The 21,848-nt window shown below is 31.7% G+C and overlaps 1 protein-coding gene across 5 annotated transcripts in view; it reads left to right on the forward strand.

The window, feature by feature from the left end:
- LOC100179171 (probable E3 ubiquitin-protein ligase HERC1) overlaps positions 1-21,467 on the forward strand; it is a 43,605-nt gene extending 22,138 nt beyond the window's left edge. For 3 of the 5 annotated variants that reach the window (XM_026839184.1, XM_026839185.1, XM_026839183.1), the window contains 29 exons: positions 1,159-1,282; positions 1,573-1,813; positions 2,076-2,275; positions 2,918-3,121; positions 3,436-3,594; positions 3,912-4,080; positions 4,571-4,716; positions 5,098-5,252; positions 5,805-5,921; positions 6,223-6,378; positions 6,910-7,032; positions 7,438-7,608; positions 8,308-8,499; positions 9,053-9,191; positions 9,903-10,084; positions 11,158-11,313; positions 11,679-11,904; positions 12,604-12,773; positions 13,774-14,061; positions 14,321-14,435; positions 14,934-15,040; positions 15,602-15,724; positions 16,885-16,961; positions 17,447-17,586; positions 18,291-18,403; positions 18,907-19,059; positions 19,344-19,477; positions 20,037-20,208; positions 20,882-21,112. In XM_026839184.1, the coding sequence (XP_026694985.1) occupies positions 1,159-1,282; positions 1,573-1,813; positions 2,076-2,275; positions 2,918-3,121; positions 3,436-3,594; positions 3,912-4,080; positions 4,571-4,716; positions 5,098-5,252; positions 5,805-5,921; positions 6,223-6,378; positions 6,910-7,032; positions 7,438-7,608; positions 8,308-8,499; positions 9,053-9,191; positions 9,903-10,084; positions 11,158-11,313; positions 11,679-11,904; positions 12,604-12,773; positions 13,774-14,061; positions 14,321-14,435; positions 14,934-15,040; positions 15,602-15,724; positions 16,885-16,961; positions 17,447-17,586; positions 18,291-18,403; positions 18,907-19,059; positions 19,344-19,477; positions 20,037-20,208; positions 20,882-21,064 (4,635 nt within the window). In that variant the 3' untranslated portion in view covers positions 21,065-21,112. Of the gene's footprint in view, positions 1-1,158; positions 1,283-1,572; positions 1,814-2,075; positions 2,276-2,917; positions 3,122-3,435; positions 3,595-3,911; positions 4,081-4,570; positions 4,717-5,097; positions 5,253-5,804; positions 5,922-6,222; positions 6,379-6,909; positions 7,033-7,437; positions 7,609-8,307; positions 8,500-9,052; positions 9,192-9,902; positions 10,085-11,157; positions 11,314-11,678; positions 11,905-12,603; positions 12,774-13,773; positions 14,062-14,320; positions 14,436-14,933; positions 15,041-15,601; positions 15,725-16,884; positions 16,962-17,446; positions 17,587-18,290; positions 18,404-18,906; positions 19,060-19,343; positions 19,478-20,036; positions 20,209-20,881 lie in introns of all 5 variants that reach the window. The other 2 variants (XM_026839182.1, XM_018816249.2) reach the window with 2 other exon arrangements.
- Positions 21,468-21,848: the final 381 nt, after the last annotated feature.

Here is a 21,848-nt window from a genome sequence, read left to right on the forward strand (position 1 = left end):
ATTTTAAAATTCTGTTTAGTTGCCTATTATTGGAGCAGAAAAACAAACATTTTGAAAAAAAATTGTTTTATTTTTTATGTCAAATTATTAGGATTTTATTTACCAAAGTTATTCAGTTAACCAAATATTTAAAATAAACTAAAAATTAATGCCTAAACTAGAGCTACATGATTTTTATTCAGAACTCTTTTGGAACTTCTGAAACTAGCAGTTAGTGGCGTTCTAACAGAGCAGCATGTGACAAAATGTAATGCAAAAGATGAGGTGGGACTTACATTACTATATTCGAATAAATTCATAAATTGTTATGTAATCTATTATATTTGCTGTTTTCTTCATTCTGCTAAACCAGCCTAATTCATAAAAGCTTATATCCTTAGTTTAATATATTATAGTAGGGTGGGGAAAGATGGGACACCTTATCATTAGATTTTCCCGTCCGAGTTGGCAGTAAACAAAGAACATTCAAAGAATTATAAAACATTTTACAACTCTTTAGACTGTTGTTAATTGTTTAAAACAGGATTGGAGCATTTTGATATTATGTGCTAAAGGTGGCCCATCTCCCAACATAATTATATATTATGGTTTGTGTACAGATAAGGTAATTAGAAATTAAGTTGCCCAAACTTCGCTATTAATTGAATTACATTATTCAGGTGAACTTTGACCCATATGTCGATAAATATGTTCAGCATGTTTGTGACATCATTCGGAACCTTGCTTCATCCGATTCCTCGATGTTTAATTCACTTATTGAGTCGTGTACCAAGGTAATATTTTCATATTAGGGTATTAATTAAATTTAGAACTGTTCCAAGCATGTTGTTTATAATTTTCTTTCTTAATTTCTTGAAATTGAATTATCTGCTAAACAGGTTTATAATAAAACATAAAACAAGGCAAAAGTTTTTTATTATTCAAGTAATGTTTGGAATTTGTGAACAACAGTTATTTGTTATTTACTTATTCAACTATATCGTAAACAACATAAAAGCGATACATGTACAATGATTTTTGGGAAATGGGCCAAATTATGCCTGAAATCAAGGTCCTGGGATTTTGGGGTAAGGGGCCGAAAAACAATATTCCATGTAAAACCCCAAAATTCCAGTAAACTTTCTTCTAAATTCAATTAAATGTTGTAACAATCAACAGAGCCTATATGTAGCAGCTGTAGGATTACATCCAGATGAAAGTTCATCTGATGACTTCCATGTTACTAAGTTTTGTTCATCTTTATTAACTAAATGTCAAGACTATGACGGAGGGCGAAAAAGTGGTAAGTTATAGTTTTATTATCAAAATCTTACTATCTCCCCCTTTTACAGTACTTTTCCATGTTTAGATTGCTTTTTTACCTTTTCAATGTTTTTAAGTGTGTGTATTGTTGCGTTACATTCCCTGATGAAGTCTTGACAGATGGTAGATGATCGGAAACACACCATGTTTTTATACCAGATGAAACGCTAATTATGATTTTATATCAGATGAGCTGATTATTTCAAGCCTGGAAGCAGAAGTAACAGAATAATTTTTGTTTTTGTTAATATTTCTTTTGTCTTCTTTTAGGTTTTGTCAAACTGATCAACGCTTTGTCCATCTGTTGCCTCAGCAACCATATCTCTAATTCTACTCGATGTTGGGCATTGGAACAATTGATTGCAGTTCTCTCCCACCAATCTAATAAAGTTAATGTCGCACCAGATACTGGCTTGGGGTTGCCAGCATGTTCAAAAAGTAGCATACGTGCTCATGAAAAACCTGTAACATCAACCATTTGGCATTCACAGAAAAAACAACTTGTTACTATGTAAGTTTTAGTTTGATATAGAAGGATGGGGAAGATAGGACACTCTTTCGGTCGATTTTCCCGACCCATTTGGTAGTAAACAAAGAACATTCAAAGAATTAATAAACCATATCCTCACGACTCCCATAGACCGTTGTTAATTGTTTAAAACACGGTCAGGATATCTGGATATTATGTGCTGAAGGTGTCCCATCTTCCCCCACCCTACTATATTGATAAACTAAAAAAATGCATATTTTTCAAAGTTCTTTTTATATTCCAGAGCTGGTGATTCTACTGTAAGATTCTGGTCAGTGTCGGCGAAATTAAACACCTCGTCATGGTGTCAACTTGAAAGAGTTTGTTCGTTTCAAGCTGTTGACGACGAGGAAAATAAAGAAATTTCTAACGGGTGTTGGAGTGCTAATGGAAAACTATTTGCTGCTTCTGGCGGAAACATTATTAATATTTGGCCAACTTCAGGTGGTACATACTATATATATACTATATACAGGTGTTACATAATATATACAGATGTTACATTTGGTAAAAAAGTTAAAAACTAAGAATTCTTATTAGTATTGTAATTTTTATTTCTATCCTTATTTGGCAAATTTCGGTTTTACAATTAGTAAAAACAAAGAAATCGTATTATTAATTAATACTTATATTTGTGTCATTCAATATAGTGCTTCTTCAAAAATAGAACAATCCTTTTATAAATATTAGTTGTAGACTGTAGTATATAAACCATGTTATATATAATGTAGTGTCATTGTCATTCCCATTTATCTGGATGATCAAATATCAAAGAAGTATTGCAAAGAAAATTAAACTAATTTACTAGGAGGGTGGGGTGGTGGAAGATGTTACACCTTTTCTTTCTATTTTTCTCTTCCATTTGGTAGTAAACAAAGAACATAGAAACTAATTAGAAAACCACATCCTTACTACTTCCATAGACTGTTGGTAATTCAAAAATTGATCAGGATATCATGTGCTTAAGGTGTTCCATCTTCCCCACAGTACTATATCATATTATTTGTATGCATGAAATTTTATTGAACATAAATTAAATACTTTTCTTTTATGACAATTCTTATATTTTTTCATATGTTATAATAGGTTGTGTGCCGCATGTGTTACCACAATCCCACCATGTGACTGCCATGACATGGCCCACCAAATGTGATGCTGTGAGTGGAATGGCCGGGACTGGCTTTGATACTTTGTTATACGGAGTAAGCAATGGTGAAGTATGGATTGTAGATGTTTTGGACATTACAACTTTTCACACAACAAAACTGACGCATTGTACAAGAAATAAAGGTATGTAACATGTAGTCTCTAAGATGTGAGATGTGAATCTGGCCCTGTTCTAGCACTTTTACAGTTTAATGAACACACAAAATGCCACTAAATAGGCAGCAAGCAAAAATAGAATCCATTAGTTTCAATTTTAAAATTAATTTTTTACATGTGATTTCAGGTAAAATAAAATTATTCTATTCACGTTTTTTTCAGATTATGGAATAGTGAACTTGAAAATATAATTTAAATTTTTAAAAATAAAAATATTATTTACTTTTATGATTCATTTGTAAAGAAAAAAAAGTTTAATAATTTAATTTACCAATTTTTAGCAAGTGTCACATGTGTGGCGTGGTTTGGTGAGGATCAACAGTTCGCTGTAGGATTCGCTGATGGTAAAATAGTGCTGGCTACAAGAGATGGAAACAGTAACATCGCAACTATCGATGCTTGTCAACATGAAGTTATTCAACTGGCTTGGGACCCAACAGGTTTTAAAAATATTAAACTATTCCTATAAAAAAAATCCCATAAAAAATAACACCCACAAAGTTACATACATGGTAACTCGTAAGCAGACACGAGTTGTGTAAAATAAGGGCTATCCTTGGCCCTTCCACCAAAATCCGAGGAACTGGGATTCAGGCATATTTGGCCCATTCCCCCCAAATCATTGTACATATATTGCTTTTATATTGTTTAAGATATAGTTATAAAGGTAAATAACAAAATACTTTTATTCACAAATTCGGAACTGTCACATATCAAATGCTAATTTAAACCAAATTATTCCTATCAATTTTAAAAGGTTCTCATCTGGCTGTACATGAAGCACTGCAAAGTAATGTTAAGATATGGTGTAACCATGGAGATGCATGGAACGCAATATATACGTTGAAACATAACACAACAGTAACAGCAATGTTGTGGTGTCCTGTGGCTGATTCATCTGTTTCAAATTTTCTTACATTTGTTATGTAAGTAATGTATTTTTTTTGAATTGGGGGAGATACAAAAATATCATTGTTGTGTGCATAGGTGTCCTTGGGCAAGAAACTTAATGGTTATTTCTCCAACCCATTGGCTGCTATAGGTTTCCTAATTTTTCAGTCATTTATTGAAAAAATGAATGAAATCTTAAATATTCACTTACAAAGTTAGATACGTTGTAAGCTTGCGCATCGTGTATGAAACAGAACACTTGTGCTATAAAGACTGTTGTTTTCCTGCCATACAAAGATAAAACAAGTTACATTTATTCATGCAAAATTGACAGAAGTAGAAATTGGTGGTTTCAGTTTAAATTTTATATAAAGTTTACTACAGAGAACTAATTTGTTGAAAGTCCATGGTTTAGGATCTGTTGATTGTTAATTGCCTAAAATTGATCTCTGACCTTGTTTTAATATTTAAATGTTAGTTTAACATTTATAATCATGTAAAAAAGCATTTTTTTTTTCAATATAGTGGTGGTAAAGATGGGATGGTAAATGTGTGGAATTTATCTCTGTCGGTGGATTACTCAGAAGTTCGAACAACTTCTTCGGAAACTTTTTCAACACAAAAAAATTTAAAACTGGCGAATTTTTCAAAAAGTGCAATCGGCATCAAAGGTAAAATGTTGTCTTTATTTCTACATTCTAAGTTCCCTATTTGTTAAATTAATATATATTGTTTTGGTTAACAGTCAATACTAATAATGTCTATTTGCATAACATAGTGGTAGAAATCTCACATTGTAAGCCGAGCATACAAAGTTTAAAACTTAATGTTCCTATCCTGTCTTAGTGAGTGTGTGTGATCTTTGCAATCTAATGTTACTTATTAACTATTCGTGCAAACTATCAGTCATATGGAAAAAAATAAAAGCAGTCTCCAAAAGTTGCATATATGGTAACTTGAAGGCTAAGACAATATAAACCAGTGCTATAACCTTTGAATAAACTCCTATGAGATGATGAATAAATGACATTCATTGTTCTAATATTCAACAGATATGCCAATGAAAACCACTTTCTCGGATTGTTGTATAGTAAGCAAGTTAAACTGTTCAGCTGGTGGAGCAATAACCACAATCCAGTTTAACCCAACAAGTGATTTACTTGCCACTGGTGGTAACACTGGTTGGTTGGCTGTGTGGTCACTTCATGTAAGTCAAATTGTACCAGTCATTACATAGTTGCGATATTGTAACATAATGCTTGTAATATGAGCATGACCCAGTCTTTAGTTTAAATGGCTTAAAAAGCCCGACCAACTGTTTTTTATGTATTTTTTTGTGTAAAAACAAACTTTTATGTCCTCTGATGCTTAACTAACAGTTAGTTTATAAAATTTGCTTAAGTTAAGAGGCTTAAATTTACAAAAATACCACAAATAGTATTTACTAGGTGTATAATTTTATTTTAAACCAACTTATATAGCGTGGTCCGGACTTTTTAAAGGCCCCCCACCATTATATAGTTTGTGTCTTTACGCACCCTTTTCTGCTAATTACATGACATGTTTTAATTCAAAAACCAAATAAGTTCACTGTATTTGGGATTTAACGACCACACTCTTTGATTTCTACTCTTTCTGATAAGTTTTATCTATAGCATGTTCTAACGACTGTCATTTGCATTCCTCTTTGGTTTTAAAAAATATGATGTTACTTTTGTTTTAATGTAAATTAAAGCAAAAATATTTTATTATGTTGTAGGATGGGACATTGTTACAAAGCAAGGAAGGTGATGGGGCAGTTTCTTCACTGTCGTGGTTGAGTGACTTCTTGCTTGTTTCTTCGTTTTCGAATTCAAAGGAAATATTAATGTTGTCAGTAAGTGGGAAAATATTTCTTATTAAAAAAGTCATTTTTTTTTTTTATTTTAAACATCCTAAACAAATGTTTTTACGATTATTTTGTTTATTCAAAACAAATGGGGTTAGTCTAAAAAAAATTTTTTGTTGATGCACATGCAGTAAGTCGTAAGCTGTGTGTAAAACAGATCACACTAATATGATATTTTTGTATCCTCACATTCTGTTGGGCAAGACTTAGTTAAAGTCAAACGTAATTATTAATTATAGATATAAACAATTTTTCTATAATTTTAAAATATATTTTTTTAAATTTTTAGTTCCCTTCAAGTTGGTTGAACCGTTATCACATTGTTGCAAAAGCAAGACAAACTCTCGCTTATTATTCCGATCTCAACTTTGATGAGTTAGAATGTTATCAAGCTTTATTGGAACGATTGCCTGCAATGCTCACGGATCAGTATAATTATGAAAGAGTAAGTAGAACGGATTTTTCATTTAAATATTTAAATTTATCGTATTTTAAAAATCGATAATAATTTAATCCCCAACACATTAAATTAAATTCAATAAATAAGATATCTAATATTTATTAAGGAACTGATTTTTACTTTGAATATTTAAATTTATCATATTTTCAACTCAATATTAATATAATACCCAATATATTCAATTAAACTGAATTAATAAGATAGCCTATCCATACAAGAAAATTATGTGATGTAATTTATACAGCCTTAGTTTTTTATTCAACTTAAAGTAGTTAACCAGAGTTAAAAGCTAACAAATTTTTAAATAAAATCTATTAAAAAAACTATATTTTTAATTTGAGTATTTAAATTTATTAAATATTCAACTTAATAATAATATAATTACGAATACATTAAATTCCGTTTAATTACTAAAATATCTATTTAAAAAATGATATTACGTAATTTTTACAGCTGTAATTTTGTTTTACTTTATAGTAGCTAACAAGACCTTTTTAAATAAAATGAATTTTCCAGTCATTAGTGACCAGTGGTGACCAGTTAACTTACAGTCTATTCCTTAAAAATCTCGCAACACTGTGTTTTGGATCTGGATTAACAAAATGCATCTGTTATGCACCAGTTCTACTTTACCAAAAGGTAATTTGTAAACAGGGAGTTTTTTTAATAATAACAAAAAAAACCTTCGAAAACGTTTTTTTTTTTTTTTAATTTAATCTAAAAAATAATAACAAATTATTGAATAAAAAACTTAAGACTTTTAGTTTTCAAAATTGCTCAGTAAGAAAAAATTACTGGCAAATGTTTTATATTTATAATATTCCTGGCAAAACCAGGTTATACAAAGACTTATGTATGTATTGTTTGGGTTCAACCGCCACTTAACTGATGCTCTTTGCTAGCCTGTTATCTATAGCGTGGTTTAAGAACTCATTTTGCTGTTTTTTTTTATGTGCTAAAAGTGTTCCGTCTTCCCCCACCCTACTATATATTAAATTAAGTTATAAAATATGTCAAAATAAAGTTTAAAAAATGTTATCTTAGATTGGAAGTTTACAAAGTCCCCCTTTATCTGAGTGGTCATGGTTGGCCAACTTATATCTGACAAATCAAGTGATTCGATCATTTTTAACACGTTGCAAATTTTCACAAGAATTCATTGATTTATTTCATGAGGAAATACAACTGGATTCAAGCATATCTAAAGATCCTTTGGTAAATTTTGATATTGTTTTTTTTTTACAAAATTCTACATATGTGTTGCTTTAGTTCATTTCGTCTAAAAATAGAGTCACTATTTAAATAGAAGACTGCCGATGCCGATTTAGGCGAAAATCTCTTTTATTAAACTTTATTATAGTTAGACTTAAAAGCATGTTTTATTGTATTTTTGGTGAGCGCGACCCGCAGTGTTCATGGCCGACTGGTTTCAAGCCCCATACATACAATTAATGCATAGACCAGTGGTGCTCAACCTGCCGTCCGTGGACCAGTGCCGGGTCGCATCAACTTTCCTGTTGGTCCGCCAAATACATTATAATCTCAATTGCAAAATGCAAGAAACTTCAATAAGACTTATAATATAAAAAAGGACAGCAGCAAATTTCTTATTAAGTTTTTTGATCTTTTGCATTGACTACTTTTGTGGTAATTACTTTTTGGGTGGATTTTATTTTTTGAAGGTCCACTGGTTCGCAAAATCTGTTTTAAAATTTCTAAAAAAATGGCTCGAGAACCTTACCTGCCAAAGTTTTTAAAATGCAGAGGTGGTAGGGATAGTTATACATGCATTGCTTGCAACAAATTTGGTGCTAATGTAAACTGATTGATGCAATGCATGTTTGGCTCCTATGTTGAGAACCATTGGTGTAGACCATAAACAAGTGATATAATAATGTTGATAATTTTCTACAGGATAACACACAGTGGGTGCAAGGAATGGATGAACAGTTGGTATCATGGTACGAACAATGTCCCAATGACTGGCAATGTGGAACTCATTGTGATGTTTATTTATTTGGAGCTGGTCGACATGGCCAACTTGCTGAAGTTGGAAGTGGAGTTCTTGTTCCACAACTTACTAAATCTTTTCATGAAGCTCGCAAGGTTTGTTTGTGTTTTGCGAAAGGCATTTAAAGTTGTTGTTCTATTTCATAAAAAAAGCTTAAGAAAAAAAAATAAAAAAAAATTTGAAGACCAATATGTTTTAACGTTCTGTTCAAGTTTTTTAGAAAATCGATTAAAAAAGTGTTCACCTAAAAGGCTAAAACTGCCTGATTAAATGAATGAGTTTATCGTACTTTATCCTTGTGTGGTGGGAGAATGACAGTCGTTATAACACAGGTGTTCTGTTTTACACACCTCGCGCCCGCTTCTGATTAACAACATTTGTAGGTTTTTTTTTCTGTATGGCCGACAATTTAGACAACCATTAGTGACCACTGGGTTGGAACAAATGCCATTAGAGGTCTTACCCAATGTCACATCTGTCCACAATGGTGGCAGGAACATGCCTTTTCAAGTCATAAGCTCTGAGCTACAGGCAGGCGCACTGACCACTGTGCTATACCACCACAAATTGGGTGTCATTTCGCAAAATGACTTTAATAAATTAGCCAGTTTGTTTCATGAAATCATATTTATTGTTTTTTACACACAGGTGGTATGCGGACAAAATTGCACGTTCATAATAAACAACAACGGGGTTGTGTTATCTTGTGGAGAAGGTAGTTATGGAAGGCTTGGGCAAGGAAATTCGGATGATTCAAATCGACTTACTCATATTTCTGCTTTACAAGGTGCGTTTAAAATTTTTTTTACTAGTCGCAATCATTATTTGAGGTGTGCAAATATTAGATCTGGTATTTAACAAAAAGTTTAATTTTAAATGCTAATTTTTTTTATTTTTTTAGACCAACAATATATTTTTAACGATATTTTTTGCAAAACATTAATATTTTGATTGTAACTTTATCTATTTGTAGATTTTTCAAAACACTTCTTAAGACATATACCATTAGAAATCTAACATTTAAATAAACTGTCTTAATATGTATTTACATAGGTTTTTATAATTTTTATTTTTTTAATATTAATTATTTTTTTACTAATGTGGAATAAATGTTAAAAATAACGGAATATTTGATACTTACTATAATTTTTTGTGTTGTAATGTTGGATTTCTATTCTAATTGAGTTGGTGCTTCAAATATATTGTAGACCACATTTTGCTCATTATCTCAGCTATGATGAATACATGGTAAAATCATATATGTAGTTTTAAATTTTAATCAGAACTGGTTCCAATTTTAACATTATTAATTGTACAGCAACATTAATTTTAGACAAAAATAAATAATAAAAAAGTTATACCAAAAAAAATAAAATGTTTATATAGTGCCAATGGATGGTGAAATGAAATACTGTGGCAAATTACCCAGTATTTATAGGAAAAAGTCGGCTTTATGAACCTGGACTTTTATAAACATCTTGGTAAAAAATTTTTTTAGGGTTTATAGTGAAGCAGTTGGCTACATCTACTGGTAGTGATGGCCATGCGATTGCTCTCACTGAGAATGGAGAAGTATTTTCATGGGGGGACGGGGATTATGGTAAACTTGGTCATGGTAACAGTGATCGACAACGTAGGCCTCGACAGATTGAAGCATTACGGGGACAAGAGGTTGTGCAGGTAAATAAAATACATAAAAAAATATAAAAAATATTCACCCACAAAGTAACATACATGGTAACTCGTAAGTTGGCACGAGGTGTATTAACACCCGTGTGATAGCGACCATCATGTTCTGGCCATGCCAGGATAAAGCAAGTTACATTTATTCATTCAGTTCGAAAGGTTTTTTTGTTTTTATAAGTTTTTGATAAATGTTGATGATTTAGGTAATTATAAACTTAATAAAACTCTTCTGACAAATTTATGTTTTGTATAATCCTGAGGTAGGGAACCTGAATAAGGTCTCAAAATGTTTGTACTAAAAAACATTTACAAAAGTCGTGTAGTATGACCATCGCAACATTAAAAGACACCACTGGGTTCAATGCTTAATGCTGGCACCCTTGTAGGCATGTCTGTATAAAAACTATAAAATTAAAGTTCAGTTTTCATTCAATGTAAATGCTACTACCCAACAAAAAACAATCACCCACAAAATTCTACGCTTGGTAACTCATGAGCGAGCTTAAGAGGCATGGCTAAGGTTTTAGAACATCAGGGTTATTTCGACAACTGCCATTGCCCCACTATCTGTGTGACAAATATTTTAATTATTGAGAAATATTTTGATATTGTCACATTTATGACAAATAGTTTGATAAATAAGAAATATTTTGATATTCTTCACATTTATGACAAATATTTTGATATTCTTCACATTTATGACAAATATTTTGATATTCTTCACATTTATGACAAATATTTTGATATTCTTCATATTTATGACAAATATTTTGATATTTTTGACATTATTAACAAATATTTTGATATTTTTGACATTAATCACTAATAATTTAATATTAAAAAATATTTGACGTTAATAACAACTATTTTGTTTTTCCTGATATTAAAAATATTAAAGTATTTTTATTCATAACAAATAATTTGATATTTCTGACATTAACAACAAATATTTTGATTTATGACAAATAATTTGATTTTCCTGACATTACCGACAAATATTTCGATTCAGAACAAATAATTTGATATTTCTTAACTTAATGACGAATAATTTGATATTCCAACACAAGGTTGCTTGCGGGTTTAAACATTCTGCCGTCGTTACGATTGATGGAAAGTTATTTACGTTCGGATATGGAGATTATGGTCGACTCGGTCACGGTTCAACCACTAATAAGAAAATACCTGAAAGAGTTATGGCATTGGAGAACTACATCATCGGACAGGTTTAAAAATGTTTTAAAACAAATATATAGGGTGGGGTAAGATAGGGCATGTTTTCATTCCATTTTCTTGTCCCGTTTGGTAGTAAACGTTTGGTAATATATTGATTATTTACAGAATTTCATAATTGTTTATATACAACATTTTAAACAAATGAATTTTTAAAGACACAATAAGAAAAATGGTATTAGTGACCAATCTTACCCCACAGTACTATATGCTCAATTCATTTGTTTGATTTTTTAGATAACTAATTTTTTTTTATTTGGCAGATATTTTTTCTTTTTTTTAGGTGGCTAAAAATTTTTTGTTGTTTAGGTTTTACACTTTACCTTTTTTTAGGGGGCTAAAAATGTGTTGTTTTTAGGTGGCTTGTGGATTGAATCACACAGTTATAGTTTCACAAGATAATCTCACTGTATGGGCGTGTGGTGACGGGGATTATGGAAAGCTTGGAATTGGTGGAACATCGGCGAAAACATCACCAACTAAAATCGAGGTCCTCAGTAGAGTTGGGATAAAAAAGATAAGTTGTGGAGCTCAGTTCACAGCTGCGTTAACATGGGACGGGAAACTATTCATGTTCGGACAAGGTGAAGTGATTGATAAGTTGCCATTATTTTTACCTCATATTTTTACTTTAATTTTTGATCTCATATTTTTAATTTATATTTTGTATTTTATATTTTTACTTCAAGGTGCAGTTATAATTATAACACTACATGGACGTAACAGACAAAAATCAAGTCCAACCAATTGTATAATAAAAAATATATATTTCGCCCGAATGGCATCAGCAGTCTTTCATTTATATAAAATGATAAAAATATATTCATGAAAAACTTTACTATGTGGAAAAACAAAAATACAGAATGATTATGTAGGGTTAACACCTATATTACTAATATAATATTATGTGATAAAAGTATTGTTTTTATGTATTAATGTCACAGTACTATAAATATATGTTTTTTAACTTTAAAATTTACAGGAATAGTATTCCTGGCTACCGACTAAACTAGTCGGTTGCGGTAACTATTGGTTATTGCGTTTTTTTAGTCGGCTGGCTAAAATTTAGTCGATGTATTTTTACATTTAGTCAGCCGACTAAGTTTCTGTGCATTACTTACTCCAGAAGTTAGTCGGTCAAAATTCGCTGACTAAAATTTTAGTCAGGTGACTAAAAAAGCATAAATTTAGGCAGAGACTAGTGTAGGTCACTTAAAAAAATTGTCATTTTTTAAAAAGATTTTTATTAAGTGTTTTTTTTATTAAAATATAAGTTTTTTTAGATCGCATGTGTGGTAACTGTGAGACACGAACCTCGCCTTCTTTCAACCCACAAGTTGTGACCGCACTGTCTTCTCATCATATCATAGATATCAGTGTAGGAGCTGAACATACAATAGCTTTAACATCTAAAGGAATTGTATATACATGGGGGTCAAATACAGATGGACAGGTATATACAATCTATTTTTTAGTAGGGTGGGGAAAGATGAAACACATTTTATTCTATTTTCTCGTTCCATTAGTAGTAAACAAAGAACATTTAAAGAATTAAGAAGCGTATCTTCACAACTCCCATAGACCATTGTTGATTGTTTAAAATGGGATCAGGATATTTGAATATTATGTGATGTATATGTCCTATTTTTCCCCACAGTACTATACGTTGTTCTTTAGGGTAATGGGTCAATTATGGCCTAAATCCTAGGACCCATGGCGTGCCACGCCGCGGGACCTCACCCACATAGAATAGAATAGAATACGTTGTTCTTATTATACAACTAAATGTTATAAGAGGCATACCAACAAACAGATGTTTCGATTTTTGAAACTATGATGGTACAGATCACATTTGAGCATATCTATCCATCTACAAGTATTCCTTTTCTTTGGCACTTTAAATTACAATTGTGTACAAACTTACCACGAGGCATAATATAATACAAAAACAGCTTTTCTGGTAGTTGATTTCACAACAAAATAATGGAAGAGCTGTTTTATATATGCTGGCATGCATTCAGCATGTTCAGTGATTTAAAAAAAATATTTCCATTAAAAATAAAATATTTAACTGTTTATAAAATGTTATTTTGTAAGTTAAAGTTATTATCTTATGAAATATGAAAATATTTGATGAAACATTTTTCTATTAAATACTCGTTCTTAATTTGGGATAAAAAGTTGTAATGAACGCAATTTATTTACCCTTCCATGGCGGGCAGTTTGCTTACGGGTTGCTATGTATTTTTTTAAATATGGCTGACAACTTGGACAACCCATTAGTGACCACAGGGTTGGAGCAATTGTCATTAGGTGTCTTGCCCAAGGACACATATGCCCACAATGGTAGCAGCAAGAACCCATTACCTGTAGGTTAGAGACAGGAGGCAGATAAGCCAACCATTATGCCACAGCGCTAGTGTAAGGTTTTCTTATTCTTTTTTTATATCCAGCTTGGTCTTGGCCACACAAACCATGTACAAGAACCCACTCTCGTTGAATCACTTTCCGGTAAAAATATTCGACAAATATCTGCGGGTCGTACTCACTCTGCCGCGTGGTCGTGCGAACATGACGATGCAGGCCATACATTGCTGGGAACCCCTGAGTCTATTCCGAGTCAATATGACTTACTCGCTGACGTTTCAGTCCTTGATGCACGTGGTCGACTTGTTGTCCTCAGCAAATTTTCCGACCTAATTTCAGCGTCATGGCCGCTTTTAAATTACCAGCAAAAGCAAGTAAGTTTTAACAAGCTTTAAAAAGTTGTTTAGGTGACACACTTTTTATGTGCTAATTAAAATAGATTTTCAACTCAAAAATTTATGTTTTAGCAAATTAATTTGACTTTATTTTTTATAAAAAAAAATAATTTTTGAAAAAAATAATTTAAAAAAAAAATAATTTTTTAAAAAAAATAATTTTTATAAAAAAAAGTTGTGCTATCAATGTACAATATCAGCTTAATAATCTAATTCTGTTGATTATTTTATTTTCCAGCACTCAACTAGTGATGTTACTCCATATACTTGTGGAAACTCGTGTTTTTCTTCGTCTGCAATTCGTTCCATTTTATTACCGAGAGTTTTGAGTCTTCCCCTCGTGCGAGCTTTGGGTAAGATTTCAAATTCTAGAAACCAAAAATAAATAATGTTATCATTTAAAAGTTAGTGTTATAGTAGGGTGGGGGAAGATGGGACACCTTTTCATTCTATTTTCTTGTCACATTCAGGAGTAAACAAAGAAAATTTGAAGAATTATAAAACCGTACTCTCATGATGTTGTTAGACCGTGGACCGTTGTTAATTGTTTGAAACATGATTGATATTTAAATATTATGTGCTAAAGGTGTCTCATCTTCCCCCACCCTACTAAATATTTTAAATAAATAGTGTTATATATAAAAAAGGGTTATATTTAAAAAATAGTGCTGTATTTACAAAAATATTATTACTAGTAGTAGTCATATTCTAGTTACTGCATTATGAATTTTGTAGATGTATGTATCCTTTCCTCTATACAAAAATAGATTTTTAATTTAGTGGGTGTCAATTACTGTTCAGCGTTTTCTTTTTTATTTGTTAATAAACAATCAACATTTTATTTTGTTCAGGCAAGACCATGGTTCAGGGTAAAAACTATGGACCACAAATCACAGTTCGTAGACTCGCCATTCGAGGAAAGAAATGCTCACCAATATTTATTCAGATTGCTCAACAGGTGTGTTTGAATTGTTTTGCAAGTTAACTGAATATTCAGTTAAATTTTTCGGATCTTAAGGTTGCAAAAATATGTATTTAATATTTTGTCTACTTTTTCTTTGTCCACTGGTGTGTTTAAGTTGTTTTGCGCAATAAGTAAATTTGGAGTAAAATTTTTCAAATTTTAAAGATTTAAAAAAATTATATATTTAATGTTTTGTATACTCTTTTAATATTAAAAAAACAAAAAATTGTATTTGATTTCTATATAAACTGTTGCCAAAGTGCATAATCTTAATGTTTCTGCTGCAAATAATTTTGCATACCGACATACGCTAATATAATCCAATCAGGGTAAATACTTTTCTTAAATAAGACGATTTTCGAAATCTGTAATGAAGTTGTAACCATAACATCATAAAAAATACAATTATGTAAAAACTTCATATTTCTGCCACAATTAAAAAAAATTATTTTTATATTTTTAAAGATTTTTTTCTGATTTTTTCTCTTTTTTTTTATTTTGCTTTCTGATTAAAAATAAAGCTTTTTTTTAAGTTGAAAATTTTTAAATTGTTAGATTTTGAAACAAAACCCATGTGACCTTCGGTTGCCTGCACGTGCGTGGAAAGTTAAGTTGATCGGGGAAGGAGCTGATGACGCTGGTGGTGTGTTTGATGATACAATCACTGAAATATGCCAGGTTTGAGACTAATGTTAGTTCTCTGACAAATTCTTGCCAGATGGCAGATAAAACATCGGAAATATATATCAATACGCTACGTTTGTACCAGATGAGTGACTGAAAGATTGCTTACATTATGCCTGGTTGCAGAAATAACGGAATATAATTTTTAACCAATTGTTTGAATGTGACTTGCTTTATCTTCGCGTGTCGTGACAACAGTCGTTATAACAAGGGTGTTCATTAGGGCTGTGGATTTTCCCTATTTTTGTTACCGTTAACCGTTAACCGTTCAGTTTTAACCGGTTAACCGATACAAGTGTAATCCTAATAAAAGCGTCTTGTTTATCGCTTTTCTTTCGCGAATTTAAAGGCAACTTTACGACGAACGTATGGACTATGCTTGCAATACACGGGCAAACGTTCTTAACGTTAAAGTAATGCTTTCTTATTCATATTCAAACCTGTTTTAAAGCACCTGCCGTCTAAATAATCAACGTGTGAATTGCAATTATGACGCAGTTATTAACGTGTGAATTGCTATTATGTCGTAATCAATTGCCAGGTCAAACAATCGCTATTATGATGCAATGAATCCACGTGTGAATGCCTGCTTTTTCGTAATAAACACGCTGCTTAGCTGAGGAAAACATTTAAGTTGTGTATTACACCAATATAATGTTGCAAAACTAGTTAGCCTGCGGTATTAACAATCAAGATTGATGGCGTAATCGCCGTTGTAGGGCACGATCAAAGCAACAGCGTTCCTGCGCACTCTGTCTTATTGCAAAACAACAATCTACGAACACGAACATGTGTCTTTCGTGTAAATAAGACAGATATTGATATACGTTTATGCCCTATGACGTCATAGTTCGGTTAACCGTTAACTTTTCCACAGCCCTAGTGTTCATACACCTTGCGTCAGCTTATGAGTTATTATGTATGTTACTTTGTGGGTGATTGTTTTTTCTGTATGGCTGACAATTTAAACAACCCATTAAGTGACCACTGGCTTTGAGCAATTGACGTTAGTGTCTTGGCCAAAGACACCTACGCCCATAATGTTACCGTAACCAATTGGTTATAGGCAGGCGTGATAACCGCTGTGCCCCAGCGCCAGTGTTTAATTTGTAGGATATAATGCAGTGCTTCTCTAATGTATTTATTTTGTGCAGGAATTAGAAAATGGTACCGTAAACCTTTTAATACCAACTCCAAATTCAACTACGGAAGCTGGACAACATGGAGACAGGTGATTTATATTAAAACAATGTTTACTGCCCTTTCTACATTTTCTATGATAGCCAGTGTGTATATGGTTATGTTTTGAAACTTTTCGTAAGCTACTGCAAGTTTGGACATTGTAAAATTAAGGTTTATTTGTTAGGAATCTTGCAGTAAACATCTATTTATCACACAGTCAGACATATTAAGGAATTGCAGGATATCGCGCTTGCAGACAAACAATACATCACATACTCTCTCTCTTTTTTAAAGAAATTAATGGCATTTGTTACACTGTTTACCCAATCAATCACATTTTTTTCTTAAGATATTGAAACTCAATTTAAGTGGCTTGATGTAAAGTAGTTTATAAGTATATTGTGTGTGTCTGATGTACCCATATTTTGCTGGACCTAATGTTGCCAGCTATTTTTAGTCGGTCACTACTACAGTGCGTTTTGCATGTCACATAAAAATAATTGCCACATGATTTAATATTTTGTTTGTTTTCAGTTTTGTGTTCAATCCTTCACTAACTTCACCTGAAGACGCACAAATGTTTAAATTCTTTGGGATTTTGATCGGAGTCGCGATACGTACAAAGAAACCTCTTGATCTACATCTTGCTCCAATTGTGTGGAAGTTATTAGCAGGTAGTTAATATTTAGAACTGTGGGGGGGGATGGGAAACCTTTAGCGCATAATATCCAAATATTCTGATTGTGTTTTAAACAATTAACAACGGTCTATGGGAGTTGTGAGGTTAAGGTTTTATAATTCTTTGAATGTTCTTTGTTTACTACCAAATGGGACAATAAAATAATAAAATGAAAAGGTGTCCCATCTTTCCCTACCCTACTGTATAATACAAGTTATTTTGTTAGTGGTTTTGTTAAATTAGGAACAAATAAAAATGAGAAATTGCAAACTGGCACGTGGTATATGAAACAAAACCCGTTTTATACCGACTGTAGTTGCCCCGGCACGCAAGAACAAATAAGTTACATTCATTCATTTAAATATAATAAGGAATGTTGCAACAAAGTTTTAGAATGACAAAGAATAAAAATGTTTTCACCAAATAAAAAAATCTGACTGCCACACACATAAACAGTTAACTGGTGTTAAAATAAAGTTCAAATTGCATTAAACGCATAGTTGTTTTGCTAACCATATTGAAAGAAACGTGTGGATAAAAAAATTGCATTGTTCTGGGTGTATGGAAATGGGTCAATCCTGGCCTAAATCTTAGGACCCATGGCAGGGCACGATCCGGGACCTCACCCATATAGAATAGGAAAACATTTATGAAAATTTTTTGGTGTATAAAGTTATTTATTTATTAAACCAACATCAGGTATTAGTGTTTCATTACAAGATGTTGAAGATTCCGATGAAATGTTTGTACAGATGTTGCATGCGCTGAAGAATATTGATGTAGCAGGGGTAGATGAATCAAACTTTAACGAGGTAAATAGTTATAAAAATTCTGCCTTAATTTAACATAACTTCAGTTTTAAAACATTTTTTTGGTTGGGTAACACTATGTCTGGGCGATGGTTAGCGCACCTGCCTCTAACCTAGGGGTTACGGATTCAAGACTCCGTGCAGCCACTGTTTTGGATGAATGTGTCCTTGGACGAGACACCTAACAGAAATTTGCTATACATAAAGGCCAAAAAAATTACAATAAAATAATTGTGCATAAAACAGAACACACTTGTTATAAAGTCTGTCCTTGACTGCTGAATCAAGTAACTACTTTTATTTTAATACATTTGTTGATAAAAACACATTCAGGTTAGAATTACGTCTAGATTACAAAACTATTTTTTTACACCATTTATAGATACAGAAAGCAGAAATTTTAAAAAGTATTAAAAAATATTAAAACTAGAAAATCAACAAAGTTGTGATGTTTTTGTAATGGTTCACAATATTCGTGTTATTTTCTACTTTTTACTTTATTTTAGATAATTCCTCTCGAATCATTCAAAGCACAAAGTTGGAACGGAAAGTTTGTTCCAGTTGTTGTTGGTGGCGATGGAATTCCACTCACGTTTCGAAACCGGAAAGAATATTCAGATCAAGCTTTGTATTTCAGACTGCATGAGTTGGATCAACAGGTGTTTTGAGAAAGTCATATTTTTCTAGATAACTAATTTTTGCTTAAAACTTTTCTGAATAATTAATTTAAAAAAGAATTATGGCGGTGGTTATATTACTTTTAAACGATAAATGCAAAGAAAGCGGTCGCTCTCCTAATAAAAATGAGCATCTTTTATAATAAATAATTATCTAATTTTTGTTTTGTTATTTTTTATTGGATTAAAAACTTTATTATTAAATCAACTTTGTTCCCCCCTTGTTTATAAACTGTTTTTTTTCATGTTTTTAATTCAATTCTTAGGTGGAATGGGTTCGAATGGGGATCTCGCACATAATACCGTTACCACTATTCACTCTAATGACACAAACAAGATTAGAACAGTTGGTTTGTGGAATGCCTGATATTGATATCAGCGTGCTTAAAACCAATATGAGGTAAAATATTTTATTTGAATAATAGACTGACAATGCCATTTAAGCAAAATATATTTTGTTTATTATACAATTGGTTGGACTTGATTTTTGTTTTTTTGCTTTCGTAACACCAAATTCTTTAGGCAGAAGTTGTTTTATTTGCGACTTGTGTGTCACTCTCAGTGCACGAAGTGCTTTCATTTACCCTTTTTATTTATATTGTTATTGGGCACGTACTGGCCATATAGACCCTTTTGGAAGTAATTACTTTGCTGAGTTTTGGCCAAGAATACACATTTACAGCAGTTATTATGTTGTACATATTCGGCCTAAATCCCAGGTTCTTGAGAAGTGTTTTACCCACATAGATTTATGTAGAAATCACTCAAGCATGACATTGAACATAGAGATTAGGAAAACATTAATAACATAAAACAATCGTTTGGACAATGTTGGAGTTAACATAGAGATCATGATAAACATAAAAATCATATTAAAGCAAATAATAAATATCTTATAGAATGTTAACACTGTACGTAGCTAAAGTGTTCATTTAAATACTATTATTACATTATGATAGATATCGTGACGTGGCAGAAGATAGCGAGTTGATTCATTGGCTGTGGCAGACTTTAGAAGAACTCAACCGCGATGAAAGAGTTCTCTTTTTAAAGTTCGTTTCGGGTCGGTCACGCTTGCCTGTGCATCCTGTGGACATGCCTCAGCGATTCCAAGTTATGAAAATAGATCGGGTAAAAAATGTTTTGTTTGACTAAATTTACATAAAAGTCGGATAGCACCAACTAAAATGGTTTACTTAACTTATTTATCCTTATGTAAATAGACAACGCCAGTTGTTAATCCTCACGCCGCGAACAAGTCCGTCGGTATAACATCGGTGTTCTTAACACATGATACCTCGTGCCCTGGTGCAAGTCACCATGAATGCAATTTTTTAGATTTTTTTTGTGGTGTATGCTAGAATTTAGGAAACCCATTTGGGACCACTGGGTTGGAGCAATTGCTGTTTAGTGTCTTTGCCAAGGACACATACGATTATAATATTAGTAGCATCAAGCCTCAATCCTGTAAACTCTTGGCTAGAGGCAGGTGCGATAACCACAAATATTTTACAATAGCAAGTATATTTAACAAATACTTTACTGTTTGATAAAAAAAATGTACCTTAAACCTTAATTAATTTATTCCACACAATGTATTTATTGCATTAAGGTATTACACTCTATTTGATGGCTCATTATACCTGTTGTATATAGCTAGACTGAAATAATAACATAACTTTTAAAACGGATGTGAAAAAAAATTACTAAAAGTTTACTTTTCAACAAATAACAGAACTTACATACGGTTGTAAAAAATATAAAAAAAATTACCAAAATTTAACATTTTTTTACTCATCAACAGCCAATAGACAGTTTGCCAACCAGTCAAACTTGCTTTTTTCAACTGAGATTACCTCCGTTTTCAAGCCAAGCAGTCATGGCTGAAAGACTTCGATATGCCATCCGTCATTGCAGGTCTATTGACATGGACAACTATATGCTGCTGAGAAATGCTGATGAAGACGTCATAGATGATGTTATATAATTGAAATGGTAAAAATAACTGGCGCAGCTTTTATGTGTGTTTTTTTTTAATTTGTTCGACTATAAGAATTAAAGATTTTGTTAAGTACGTACTACTACTGCATGTTTCTCATATATTCTTATAACGGATTGTTTTTAATTCATGTACAAACAACTGACTTTACACAACTTGTGTGTTTTTTATATCCAGTACAACTAATTTAAGTTTGAGGCAAATAAAATATATTTATTAAATTTAGTTTAATTAAAATTTGTTTTTTTTTGGATACTGAATAGGATTTTTTTACATGGTAATAAATTACTATTGTTTCGTTACCTTTTTTGTTATCATATCCTATGTGGTTGTCTCATTTGTATTACAAAAGTTATTTTATTTGGAAAATATACACAAAGATACAACACGGCATTGTTTAGCTTAAATAAATTAGACGATGGAACCTTTTTCTTTAAAAAAATGGCAGAGAAGTTTGGAATATTTGGTTATGAATATTTTCTGTAATATTTAATATCTTTATGGTATTTTTGTTTCTAAAAGATTTCAACGCTTTTGAAAGTCGCTGGGCTATATTATATAATTATGTAATTAAATAATGTTTTTACTACCAAAAGATGAAAACAGAACGACAAGAAAGCAAGGCTCTAATGAGTGAGCACGTAGTAAACTAATTAGCAATATGTTAAAATCCTTGTAAGACATCGGTCGACTGATCTCCATCAAAACAAACCAGGTAACCAATCAAGCGGTTTTCTGTCATATATGTATTATAACTCATGAAGACTTATGA

The sequence above is a fragment of the Ciona intestinalis genome, unplaced genomic scaffold (assembly GCF_000224145.3).
Source record: "Ciona intestinalis unplaced genomic scaffold, KH HT000166.1, whole genome shotgun sequence".
NCBI classification, from domain to species: domain Eukaryota; kingdom Metazoa; phylum Chordata; class Ascidiacea; order Phlebobranchia; family Cionidae; genus Ciona; species Ciona intestinalis.